The sequence below is a fragment of the Oncorhynchus mykiss genome, chromosome 26 (genome assembly GCF_013265735.2).
Source record: "Oncorhynchus mykiss isolate Arlee chromosome 26, USDA_OmykA_1.1, whole genome shotgun sequence".
Classification (NCBI taxonomy): domain Eukaryota; kingdom Metazoa; phylum Chordata; class Actinopteri; order Salmoniformes; family Salmonidae; genus Oncorhynchus; species Oncorhynchus mykiss.
This window is the reverse complement of record NC_048590.1, coordinates 25,866,063-25,880,098: the sequence shown is the minus strand read 5'-3', so window position 1 is coordinate 25,880,098 and position 14,036 is coordinate 25,866,063. Positions and strand designations below refer to the sequence as shown.

Here is a 14,036-nt window from a genome sequence, read left to right as displayed (position 1 = left end):
TAAGGGGTTCTCATTGCCTGTTTGTAAGGATAATTATTTAGAAACTCACTCTGATACAACCCTGTCAGATGACCTCATACTGATTTGAATACAGTGAAATACACAAGATGACAGGTTCAACTAAGGACCGACAACATTCCAAACAATACTGTAAGTTATGCTGTTTACAATTATCCTAAAATACAGTAGTGTGTAGTTCAATGTTGAAACATTGAGGAGTCATTGGCAGCCATTCCAAATTCTGCTTGGCTTCCAATGAAATCCTGAGCCTTCCTCCAATCAATCAGAAGATTGGACACCTGTCAGAGTCCCTGTGGCACGGAGACATGTCTTCCTCAGGCCGGGTACATCATCCAATCAGCCAGGTAAATTGGCCCTTCTTCCTCTCAATGGTCACAGTGTCTCCTGCATGCTAATGCTGGGTGGAGGAGAACTCTCTCTGCAGACAGAGATTCACATTATGATGCTCCTGGTGCTGGAGGACAGCAACTAGATGGTGACCCCCTGAAACGGCCTAAGCAGCACCATGGGTCAACAGGCTGACAACGTTTAGTAGAGATAAGATTAGCAATCATGACGATAATGATAAGGATAAATCTATCAGAGTGAATCTGACAGAATGCTCTGGCAAACAGGTTGCAATGCCATTAGCAAAATGTCACGGCGCAACTAGCTTTCCTGAGGGACCTCAGGGGCTGCTCTCTGCCTCCCAATTACATGATAAAATCAAAGATTCCATGGGACACGGTAATCCACTTGAGCTGAGGGAGGACGGCAACAACCTTTGGAATTTCACCTCACATAGGTGGGAAACAGATGGCATCTCCAGATAAGGGCACTCAGACTACCCCCCGTACCCAGGTAATAATGGACTGTCCCAGGAGGCTGTCAGCTCGCTGAGGCAATAAAGTGTGCCTCAGGTACCTAGGGATTAGCAGAAGGGTGCAGGAGGTTGAGTGCACAACCGGATAGAGAGGAGAAAAGAGACGAGGGAAAAAAGGAAAGAGGGGTATCTTTAAATTAGTTCTTATCCCAGCAGGGAGAGTATGAGGTTCTTCTGGCTGACCTCAACCCACTGACCCACCCATCAGCATTCTCTCCAATCACCAGTCTACACCAACTGATAGCTGGCATTATTGACTTTAAGTGATGTAGTCCTGCACAAACTCTACAACAGCAGGATGTTTGCTTCCACCTCACAGCTGGCGTCATCTTTAATCAGCCTTCTTCTCCACACCAGACAGTGTGACGGTGGTCATTAGTAACAGTAGACACAGGCCGCTCACCGATATGGCTGCACTGTTTTAAAAGACTGTGTGCTTGTGGTGAGACTCCATAGGATCAGCTGGTGTTTTAAACCACAGTTTGAGACAGATCTCAGAACCAGTGGGCTCACACAGCTGGGAGGCCATAATAAAATTCAAAATACTTAATTACCTCTCTGGATAGTAATCTACCATCAGGCAAATCTCCCTGCTTTTCCTGCTAATTAGTATTCTTTCACCTATCCTTTAAATCCAGTGAGCACAGCCCATAATTAAGGACATTAAAGAGCTAGATTATAGAAAGATAGTAATTACCCCTTTGTTTCCTGCAGACTAAGACTAGAAGATTCCCACTTATAAACTGGAGGCCAACAGAGCCAAGACCCAGAGCGAAAGAAAAGTACCGCCGCTCTAGTTCTCAAAGGAAAAGGCAATCAAACAAAATATGGGCAAGCTACGGCTGCTTCAGACAAAACACTTGGTTGCAATACACTTTCATCATGGGTCATTTCAGTTCAATACAGTCTAATGATGCTCACCGTTGTCACTGTAGTCGTCAACCAGGATGATCTCTTTGAGGAGGTGGGAGGGGGTCCTGTGCATGGCAGAGTGGATGGAACGCAGGATGACGGACAAGGCCTCGTTCACAAAGATGAACACAATGCTAACTTGAGGGAGGTTAGATGGATACGTGATGTTTTTACACCTGGGGAGAAAACAGACCTGATGTGAGCGGCGTGTGGAAAGAAGGGACCTATTTTAGAGAAGTGCACATTTAAAGCAATAACATTCTAGCTATATTAAAAATATGTGTCTGTTTCTCAGACGCCTGGGCAATTTGTGGTCTCAATGTTGAGGTGGTTGTTATGTTAATGTCCCTGGCAGACCTCCAAACCCAACAGCAGATGTGACAGTAACAATACGTGTATTTCAGTGTGATCCAGATTAAAGCATCTGAAGCAAATAATGGGATAAGATATGACATTTTTCACAATGTAACGTTATTGTATGAGAGCCGCAGATAGACAGAGAGGGGGAGTGAGGGTCTTTTATGCTCCTACTGGGTAGACAAGAGTTGGTAATTATGGGAGGTAAAATTGCACCCCACTGTTTTGAAGTAACACTTCCCTTCTGGGTTGCCAGTCAAAACAGGGCTTGAGTCAAATGCAGAGGCATATTCTCAACATGAAAACCCACTAGGCAGCTATGTTTTTTATGCTCTCCACAAAGTCAAACAAGTGGGGACTCTAATGTGTGCTCTTCCGTATAGTCTGTATCCCAAACTTTCACAACTAGTGTGTTATAGTCAGACCATAGTGAATTCAGACAGGTCCTGTTAGCCCCTAGGCTACTGGTATGACTTGGGGGGACAGCAGAAGTTTAAGTGGGTGATATTCTCAGTGCTTCATTCAGATAGCTCAGCGTACCCATCAGGTCTGAGGTCTGGGATGGCTCTGTCCAGGGAGAGGCGGTCGCTGAGGTAGCCATTGTAGCCGTAGTACTGGAACATCTTCAGGGCCACCCTGCGGCTGTCAGCGCTCAGCTCCTGACCCCAGTGGGCAAACAGGGACGAGTCAGAAAACGATTTGTCTCCTAGAACATCTTCTCCTTTCACAGGGGTTTCTGTGGGAGCCAGAGAGAGAGAGAGAGAGAGAGAGAAAATGAATATTTGTATAAACCAGCCACACATAGATCCTGCCTGTTAATGAGGGTGCATGAGAGGTGAGAGCAACGCCTCAATAACAAGGTCAATGTAACCACCGTTAGAAGACATAGTAGAGCTCTTGCATTAATAAATGAATTGACGTTACACTGCTTATGTTCACACAGCTATCACACCTTAGAAAGCAGTAACAGTACTCATATCAATATACAGTTCTGAATGTTGAGTAAATAATTGTATAGTATTTCATTCATATACTGCGATAGAAAAGAGACTGTATTCATTTATACAGCTTTTCAAGATAATAGATTTCCATGGTCACTGAGAAAGATGTAGTCAAGCATTGTGATGTGAGCCTTCAGAGAACGCAGCCAGAGGCTAGTAGTTTGTAAACCAAAGACACATTTAACGAAGCCAATAAAAATGAAAGCTCCAGTGAGCGTGATAAAGTGAAACATTAAATCTGTCAAACAGACAGACAGTTGGTACATGTGAATACACTGTTTACTCCTGGACTCCAATTGAATTTAAATAGATCCTGCGTCTTCCTCTATGACTCTCACAGCCACACACTGTATGCCCCAGGGCTGTCATTTAATGCACTCATTCCTTTAAATCCCAGTGTGGAGGGATTCTACGTTAGAGTGAGGACAGAAGGATACATCTGAAGGCTCTGTAAAGCTGAACGCTGCAGTGTGATTTGAATGTGACATTGTTGTACAGCTCGATGACATTTATGATCGCTGTGAAGACAATGAAAAAAGACTCAATACATTTGTGCAAATCGTGAATGTCGCTACATCATAAATTACTCTAAAGGGGATCAGTGGAAAAGGTTATGTTATGATGGTTCAGTGTAGTGTGTCTATCTAGGAGCTTTCAATAGATCCAGAATGATCCAAGAGAAAACTGTTGAAAATCAAACTGAAATGCTGTAGGTTTTCAATCTGCTCATTTTGTTCTGGCCGCTGTGAAGACCTTAAACCTACAAGGTCTCCTATTTCTTCTCAAATACACATCTCACATGGTGACCACAGTGGGCTCAAGTTTACCAGGAGGACAGTCATTGTTTAAGGGATTTAGCCAAAGCCTTGTAACACAAGGGAGTTGGGGATGTCACTGAGTAGTCATTGGTTTCGCCGTACACATCACAGACAAACTGAATTGGTCCACCCACACAGACAGAGTGAGAGACTGAAGCCCACTGGTTCTCAGGAGACTGAAGAAATTTGGCTTGGCCCCTAAGACACTCACAAACTTCTACAGATGCACAATCAAGAGCATCCTGCCGGGCTGTATCACCGCCTGGTACGGCAACTGCTCCGCCCACAACCGTAAGGCTCTCCAGAGGGTAGTGAGGTCTGCACAACGCATCACCGGGGGAAAACTACCTGCCCTCCAGGACACCTATACCAACCGATGTCACAGGAAGGCCAAAAAGATTGTCAAGGACAACAACCACCCGAGCCACTGCCTGTTACCCCGCTATCATCCAGAAGGCGAGGTCAGTACAGGTGCATAAAAGCGGGGACCGAGAGACTGAAAAACAGCTTCTATCTCAAGGCCATCAGACTGTTAAACAGCCATCACTAACATAATGAAAAAATGTATGTAATACATGTATCACTAGCCACTTTAAAACAATGCTACTTTATATAATGTTTATCTACCCTACATTACTCATCTCATATGTATATACTGTACTCTATACCATCTACTGCATCTTGCCTATGCCGTTCGGCCATCTACAGTGCCTTGCGAAAGTATTCGGCCCCCTTGAACTTTGCGACCTTTTGCCACATTTCAGGCTTCAAACATAAAGATATAAAACTGATTTTTTTTGTGAAGAATCAACAACAAGTGGGACACAATCATGAAGTGGAACGACATTTATTGGATATTTAAAACTTTTTTAACAAATCAAAAACTGAAAAATTGGGCGTGCAAAATTATTCAGCCCCCTTAAGTTAATACTTTGTAGCGCCACCTTTTGCTGCGATTACAGCTGTAAGTCGCTTGGGGTATGTCTCTTTCAGTTTTGCACATCGAGAGACTGACATTTTTTCCCATTCCTCCTTGCAAAACAGCTCGAGCTCAGTGAGGTTGGATGGAGAGCATTTGTGAACAGCAGTTTTCAGTTCTTTCCACAGATTCTCGATTGGATTCAGGTCTGGACTTTGACCATTCTAACACCTGGATATGTTTATTTTTGAACCATTCCATTGTAGATTTTGCTTTATGTTTTGGATCATTGTCTTGTTGGAAGACAAATCTCCGTCCCAGTCTCAGGTCTTTTGCAGACTCCATCAGGTTTTCTTCCAGAATGGTCCTGTACTTGGCTCCATCCATCTTCCCATCAATTTTAACCATCTTCCCTGTCCCTGCTGAAGAAAAGCAGGCCCAAACCATGATGCTGCCACCACCATGTTTGACAGTGGGCATGGTGTGTTCAGGGTGATGAGCTGTGTTGCTTTTACGGCAAACATAACGTTTTGCATTGTTGCCAAAAAGTTCAATTTTGGTTTCATCTGACCAGAGCACCTTCTTCCACATGTTTGGTGTGTCTCCCAGGTGGCTTGTGGCAAACTTTAAACAACACTTTTTATGGATATCTTTAAGAAATGGCTTTCTTCTTGCCACTCTTCCATAAAGGCCAGATTTGTGCAATATACGACTGATTGTTGCCCTATGGACAGAGTCTCCCACCTCAGCTGTAGATCTCTGCAGTTCATCCAGAGTGATCATGGGCCTCTTGGCTGCATCTCTGATCAGTCTTCTCCTTGTATGAGCTGAAAGTTTAGAGGGACGGCCAGGTCTTGGTAGATTTGCAGTGGTCTGATACTCCTTCCATTTCAATATTATCGCTTGCACAGTGCTCCTTGGGATGTTTAAAGCTTGGGAAATATTTTTCTATCCAAATCCGGCTTTAAACTTCTTCACAACAGTATCTCGGACCTGCCTGGTGTGTTCCTTGTTCTTCATGATGCTCTCTGCACATTTAACGGACCTCTGAGACTATCACAGTGCAAGTGCATTTATACGGAGACTTGATTACACACAGGTGGATTGTATTTATCATCATTAGTCATTTAGGTCAACATTGGATCATTCAGAGATCCTCACTGAACTTCTGGAGAGAGTTTGCTGCACTGAAAGTAAAGGGGCTGAATAATTTTGCACGCCCAATTTTTCAGTTTTTGATTTGTTAAAAAAGTTTTAAATATCCAATACATGTCTTTCCACTTCATGATTGTGTCCCACATGTTGTTGATTGTTCACAAAAAAATACAGTTTTATATCTTTATGTTTGAAGCCTGAAATGTGGCAAAAGGTCGCAAAGTTCAAGGGGGCCGAATACTTTCGCAAGGCACTGTATATATCTTTATGTACATATTCTTATTCATTCCTTTACACTTGTGTGTATAAGGTAGTTGTTGTGAAATTGTTAGATTACTTGTTAGATATTACTGCATGGTCAGAACTAGAAGCACAAGCATTTCGCTACACTCGCATTAACATCTGCTAACCATGTGTATGTGACAAATAACATTTCATTTGACAAAACAAGGCAGAGTGTGCACGGCCATTGTAACAGAACAGTAAGGGAGAACAGCTCCAGAGGCACCGGTCAGGACACTGAGACTGTGGGGTCAGGGAGGTCCCTGGGCTGAATGGTCTGTCAGATGTGAGCATGTGATAGGATGCACACTCCCCAGACAACTACATGAAGAAAAAACAAGGTAACTCATATCCAAATGTACTATTATACAGTGTTTTATTCAGAAACCTGGGTAACAACATACTGTAAGAAAACAAAACAAAACAAATCTAGATTGCCTCCAGCTATTTCCAGATCAACTCAGCAGACTAAAACAATTGCTTTGACAAGCCAAATTAAATATCCCCTAACATGAGGTCATATGAAGAAAAAAAACAGGGTGAGAATTAGACTAGAGTTGAAACATCACTATGAGAATCTGTTTGAAGGCAGCACGACAACGAACCATCATTACCCTTTCACAGAAAGGATGTTAAGCTAAACAGTGGGGGAAAAAACATTTCAATTTCTTTTCCAGGTATCAAAAATGTGTTTTCCAAACCAAGAATAGATAAACATGAACAAGTAATGCTACTGTTATACATTCAACAAATTCAGAAGGAAATATGTGCTTTTAATGAATTATCTAAAACTCAAAATAAACATAGCAGATGGTTGATTATTGTTTACCTCAGATTGAATGGTATACTTTCAGAGACAGGAAACAGTACCTCCAATGGTCTGTCTATCTGTAGGTAAAGGTCTTTATCAGGAACACAGTACTGCATTATAAATCAGTGCAGCATCTCTGCCCTTGCTAGCCTGCTATGGTGACAAAGTATAGCATTTAATCTTATTACTTGAGTCAGTGGTATGTATGCAGAGCGGCATTGGACTTTCCTATGAAACAAACAACCTTGTTATTCTCTGCGTTTCAAACTCATTAAAAGACACACCCTCCTCCACTTACCCTGGCCTTATACCCTTGGTGGAATCCCCACGACCATCTTTGCCGTCAGTCCAAACAGTTAGCCAAGCAAGGGAAGTTGGCAACTGTGCGAATGTACAATTCTGTTCACTCTGGGGCCTGAAACGCCGCATAATTCAATTCGCGATGATTGTAGATCCGCTAAGAAAAGTATACCAAAACTTAAAACCAACATCTACATACAAGTGTAAGTATTTAAAAAAAAAAAAAAAAGTTAGAAACTGTGCTGTTGATGCGCATGACGGCAAAAACACGAATCATAAAAGTAATTATGTTTTAGTTTGGCTAGCTTTTGGAAAAGTTAGCTTGCGCATTGAACTTTCCCTGCTATCACACTTATACATTGTAATTTTCGATTTACTTCATATCTTCGGATAGTATGCGTTGTCTTCCAGCCAAGATATGAAATGCAAATCATAATTGATTAGCGCATATAAAGCACACACAACACTACTGGTGGTTCCATGATGACTGAAAACACAACCGTGGGACGAAAGAGTGACACATTTCCATGCAAGGGCGGTCCATTTAAAATTAATTAATTCTTCCCTCGCCCCTTGTCCTGCAAGTGTCAAATCCTCATACGTCATTAGAAGTGTCCAAGTAATTTGAGGTCTGAGGGGAAGGGTGTCTTTTACGTGTTTGCAATGCAGCCAATATCTACTGTAAGTACTGTATTTGGTCACATGCTAATTAGAAAGAACATTGTGAATAATGGTGTATGATTATGAACAATCACGAGAGTCGCTTGAACAACAGTTCAATCACTCAAAGTGCAGTGTTCACTAATATTGGCACCCTTGGTAAATACTGTATGAGCAAAACGGGCTGTGAAAAGAATTCTCTGCTATTTATCCTCTTGGTCTTTCATTCAAAATATTCACAAAAATCGAACCTTTAATTTAAGTATAATGATTGAAAAAAAAGTTTAATATTTTTCTCTGAAACATGTGCGCCACAATTATTGGCACGCCTAGAAATTCTTATGAGTAAAATCTAACTTTAGTATATTCCCATTCATATTCTACATTTTTTAAAGTTCACTAGAGTGATTAGGACACTTAAGTGGTAACCCATGACTTCCTGTTTGACTGGGGTATACACTACTGGTCAAAAGTTTTAGAAAACCTTCTCATTCAAGGGTTTTTCTTTATTTTTTACTGTTTTCTACAATGTAGAATAATAGTGAAGACATCAAAAACTATGAAATAACACATATGGAATCATGTAATAATCAAAAAAGTGTTAAATCAAAATAAATTTGAGATTCTTCAAATAGCTACCCTTTGCCTTGATGACAGCTTTGCACACTCTTGGCATTTTCTCAACCGGCTTCATGAGGTAGTCACCTGGAATGCATTTCAATTAACAGGTGTGCCTTCTTTTAAAAAAATATATTATGTTTATTATTTTCCAATGAAAATCAATTTAAAAAAGACAGTGATACAAACATTGACATTCATTGTACTGTTGAATGGGATGGCCATATAGAGGACAAAACAAAACTTAACTCACACATACACAAAATAAAACTAAATCCTATTAGGTGGTACATGTATAAGAAGACAGAATATAGTAATTATAAGCAGTGTAGTTAAGCCAAAAATAAATATTGATTGGAGTACAGCACAGAAATTAATTTGTGGAATTTCTTTCCTTTTTAATGAGTTTGAGCCAATCAGTTATACAAGGGGTTTACAGAAGATAGCCCAATTTGGTAAAAGACCAAGTCCACATTATGGTAAGAACAGCTCAAATAAATACGTCAGAGTTCAAGTAACAGAAACATCAACATCAACTGTTCAGAGGAGACTGTGTGAATCAGACCTTCATGGTTGAATTTCTGCAAAGAAACCACTACTAAAGGACACCAATGAGAAGAAAAGACTTGCTTGGGTCAAGAAACATGAGCAATGGACATTAGACTGGTGGAAATTTGTCCTTTGGTCTGGAGTCCAAATTGGAGATTTTTGGTTCCAACTGCCATGTGTATTTCCCACCATAAAGCATGGTGAAGGAGGTGTTATGGGGTGAGGGCGCTTTGCTGGTGACACTGTCTGTGATGTATTTAGAATTCAAGGCACACTTAACCAGCATGGCTACCACAGCATTCCGCAGCGATACGCCATCCCATCTGGTTTGGGCTTATCCCATCTGTTGTTTTTCAACAGGACAATGACCTGACACCTCCCGGCTGTATAAGTGCTATTTTACCAAGAAGGAGAGTGATGGAGTGCTGCATCAGATGACCTGGCCTCCACAATCCCCTGACCTCAACCAAATTGAGATGGTTTAGGATGAGTCGGACCACAGAGTGAAGGAAACGCAGCCAAAAAGTGCTCAGCATATGTGGGAACTCCTTCAAGACTGTTGGAAAAGCATTCCAGGTGAAGCTGGTTGAGAGAATGTCAAGAGGTTGCAAAACTGTCTTCTATGCAAAGGGTGGGTATTTGAGGAATCTCAAATATATTTTGATTTGTACACTTTTTTGGTTACTACATGATTCCATATGTGTTGTTTAATAGTGTTGATGTCTTCACTATTATTATATAATGTAGAAAATAGTAAAAATAAAGAAAAACCCTAGAAATGAGTAGGTATGTCCTAACGTTCGACCGGTAGTGTAAATATAAGATGACACACAGACCAAGTTTCCATAGTCATCCATCACTATGGGAAAGACCCGAGAGAATACAGTAATGATGTGAGACAAAAGGTTGTTGAGCTGCACAAACAAGGAAATGGCTATAAGAAAATAGCTCAATGGTTGAAAATGCACATTTCCACTATCAGGGCAATACTTAAGAAGTTTAAAGCAACTGGAGGTGTTAACAATCGCCCTGGAAGAGGACGTCCTCTTCCAGGGCGATTGTTAACACCTCCAGTTGCTTTAAACTTCTTAATTATTGCCCTGATAGTGGAAATGTGCATTTTCAACCATTGACCCCACGCACAGTGAGGAGGATGGTTTGAGTTGCCCAAAAAATCTCTCAGGATCACAGCTGCAGACGTTAGTTGGGTCTTGGGGTCAGAAAGTCTCCAAAACTATGATCAGAAACTACCTACATAACCACAAGTTGTTTGGGAGGGTTGCCATAAAAAGCCTTTGCTGTCATTAAACAAACTGAAGCGCCTACAGTTTACCAAACGTTACTGGATCTTTCTATGTGACCGGGTTCTATGGTCAGATGAGACCAAAATAGAGCCTTTTGGAAACAAACGGCAGGGGTGGATTTGGTGTAGACAGAAAGACAGCCATGCAGAAAAGTACCTCATCGCAACTGTGAAGTATGATAGTGGATCTTTGATGTTGTGGGAGTTTTTCAATCAAAGGCCCTGGACACATGGTATCATGGACTCCAAGTACCAACAGATATTAAATCAAAACCTGACTGCCTCTGCTAGGAAGCTTAAACTGGGCCATGGTTGGATCTTCCAGTAGGACAATGATTCAAAGCACACCTCAAAATCAACACAAAAATGGTTCACTGACCACAGAATCAAGGTCTTGCCATGTCAATCCTAGTCCCCTGACCTAAACCCCATAGAAAACCTGTGGGATGAGCTGAAGAGGATTGTCCACAAGTGTGGACCTCGGAATCTGAAGGATCTGGAGAGATTCTGTATGGAGGAATGGTCTCAGATCCCTTTCCATGTGTTCTCCAACCACATTATGCATTATAGGAGAAGACTCAGAGCTTTTATCTTGGCAAAGGGAGGTTGCACAAAGTATTGAATGAAGGGATGCCTATAATTATGGCACACATATATTTGAGAAAAATAAGTTTTATTTAAATTGAGATTTGTGAATATTTTGAATAAAAGACCAGGAGGATAAAAAAATACAACAACAAAATTCCCCGCCCGTTTTGCTCATATTTACCAAGGGTGCCAATATTAGTGGAGGGCACTATAATGCCTGGAGATGGGTAGCGTAAGTGTAACGAATACTCAGGGAGAAATAGGTGTATATTCACACGCAGAGTGCAGCAGATGTTAATTAAGCCTTCGCAGAAGGCAGGAATCGTGGTCGCAGGCAGGCAATGGTCAAACATAGGCAGGCAGGCAATGGTCAAACACATGTAGGCAGGAATCGTGGGCGCAGGCAATGGTCAAACACAGGTAGGCAGGAATCGTGGTCGCAGGCAGGCAATGGTCAAACACAGGCAGGCAGGCAGGCAATGGTCAAACACAGGCAGGCAGGCAATGGTCAAACACAGGTAGGCAGGCAAAAACAAACAATACCTCACAACCATACAAACAGAAAGAACTGAACTAAATAGGGAGCTGATGAGACCAGGTGAGAAACGAACACAGGTGAAATCAATGAACAAAAATGAAAGCCAGGGCTACGTTCCAGAACACAAAGAAACAGGGCTACGTTCAAGAACACAAATAAAAAGAACACAAGGTTGACTAAGAAAAGACAAGCAGAACCTTACAGTAAATTAAACATATAGCATTGAAAGTTTCAGTTGCTTTGAATAGCAAGGGAATGCCTCCCTTCTTGATGGGAGAAGAACACAGTGATTAGGCTCAGACCGGGATGATGTTCTAAAAGTCTGCCAATCCCAGCAAACATGCCTCCAGGCTCATTCATGTGACTACTTGTGCTGGTGATTAATTAGGCCTTCTGAGACGCTTTCCTCAGGAGTGAAAGGCTAGAGCGCCGGCTGGGTCAGGGGTTGATGTTTTGCAGACAGGGTAACCTAGGCAACTTGTAATAGTATGGGCAGTGTGTCATCCCAAAGGCTCTTTTGTTGGGACAAGAACTCAGAAACCCCTAAAACATGTAGGCAGCCTCATTTGCCTATTGAACACATTAGAGGAACCACTCAACTGCTGCATGCTCAGTGCTCTCTGACAAAAATGGTACAGTAATTCAGTGATGATCGCCTCTAAGACAAAGGAGAGTGTCGAGAACTCAGTAACACTATGAACCAAGTCTGTGTAATGAATTATAAATGAATGCATTAATATATTTATAAATGCTTATAGCTAGTCGTTTTATCCCACTTTCGTCTGACACACAAGTCCCAATCGCAGTTCAACAAAACAAGACTTAAAAAATATAGAAGGCAGAAGAAAGGTATCTCAAAAACATGACACGAAGCAGATAAACTGATGTTTCAGTAGGAGAAGGAGAGGGAGAGTAGAAGGAAAGGAGGATGCATGTCAATACATGTCTGGCTGAGGAATGCTGAGTTTTGATAGCTGGTCATGTGATTTGTTAGCAACAACATTGAGTTACCAAGCGCATTCACGCTGAGATGAGCAACACAAATGAGGAAAAATTTGGTGGTTGAATTCAATAAACGTTTTTATTAAAAGTATGAATTTAAGCACACGTCGGAAGGACCGCAGTGGTACAGGACAAACATAGGTACAGGTAAGTGTTTTCAGAATTACATTTTTACAAGTATCGACGGATGTTGGCTCAATGTTGTTGATAGCAAATCGCGAGAACAGTTGTCAAAACTGAACTCCGTCTCAATACAAGAGAACAGAGTTGAGCGTTCCTCAGCTAATACTGAGCGGTTCCATTTAAGTAACCTACAACTGCAACTCCTATAATAGGAAGAGGAACACCCTGCCTGTCTCTCTCTCCTGGCTTGTTTCTCTGTGGGTGGGAGTGTGTGTCTGTGTGTCTGTGTGTATGCGGTGGGTTTTGAAGGGCTCAGGAAGGGGGACCCAGCGGGGTTTTGCTTTAAACTGTGATGGCTCTGGTCCAGACACAGAGAGCAGCAACATAGGCCCAGAGCTTATCAGCAGCAGCCCAGCCTGGTGAAGTGAGTCAGTCAGTGCGCTCCATTGTGTGCACATCAGGACAAGTCAGTTAGGGCCATGTACTTACGGTGGCACATCCACAGAGGAGGAAGGCTGAGAGACAACATGAAGAGGGAAACAGGACACACAAAGTGCCTTTATTCCTGGTTCAGGAAGGCAAACGGCACAATATAGCGAAGGGATTATGGCAACGAGAGGCGAGGGGGAGGTTTACAAAAGGAGGTCCACCGCAGAGTGAGAGAAAGTTAGATACAGTGAGCAGGTCTGTACGCTGAAGCAAAACGTGTTCCCTATGCTAACCTCCATGACAGAACACACAGAACCAACCCAGGGCAAACCGTATGAGGGAAGATTTCTGCTGTTTTATGGGAAAACAGGGATTTCAGGACAATAAGACACATTGCACCAGAGCTCCACTCTTGCCTGCCGACCGCTGTTCTCCTCAGTTGTTCAGTGAGATGAATGTCTCGTCTGGGGTATAATAGGTAATTAAGACTCAACAGCTCTCATCTGTGCTGCTGTACCATGAGGCACCATATCAAACACTATCAGATGATATACATGACGATGGCTCCCCAGCAGAGTGAGGGGAGGTCAGCAGAGGGAAGAAAACACAATGAAGGTCTACATTAGCCCTTTACATCCCCTTTCCAACCCAATTAAATCATTATGACGGACTACAAAGTATTATTATATTTTTAAAGCTATCGTATCATGCGATCATTTTCAATTACACTTTCCCCACAAAACACTAACAGTATCCTTTCTGAAGAAATCACCATTATAAGAGTACTC

At 42.0% G+C, this 14,036-nt stretch overlaps 1 protein-coding gene across 2 annotated transcripts in view; it reads right to left on the bottom strand.

The window, feature by feature from the left end:
* The window catches only part of LOC110506485 (polypeptide N-acetylgalactosaminyltransferase 18), an 86,353-nt gene that overhangs the window by 46,925 nt on the left and 25,392 nt on the right, over positions 1–14,036 (bottom strand). The window contains exons 1-3 of one of the 2 annotated variants that reach the window (XM_036963855.1): positions 7,437–8,036; positions 2,693–2,888; positions 1,805–1,971 (exon numbers count right to left, since the gene is read on the bottom strand). In XM_036963855.1, coding sequence (XP_036819750.1) covers positions 1,805–1,971; positions 2,693–2,775 — 250 coding nt within the window. In that variant the 5' untranslated portion in view covers positions 2,776–2,888; positions 7,437–8,036. Of the gene's footprint in view, positions 1–1,804; positions 1,972–2,692; positions 2,889–7,436; positions 8,037–14,036 lie in introns of those variants that run through there. The other variant, XM_021586128.2, reaches the window with a different exon arrangement.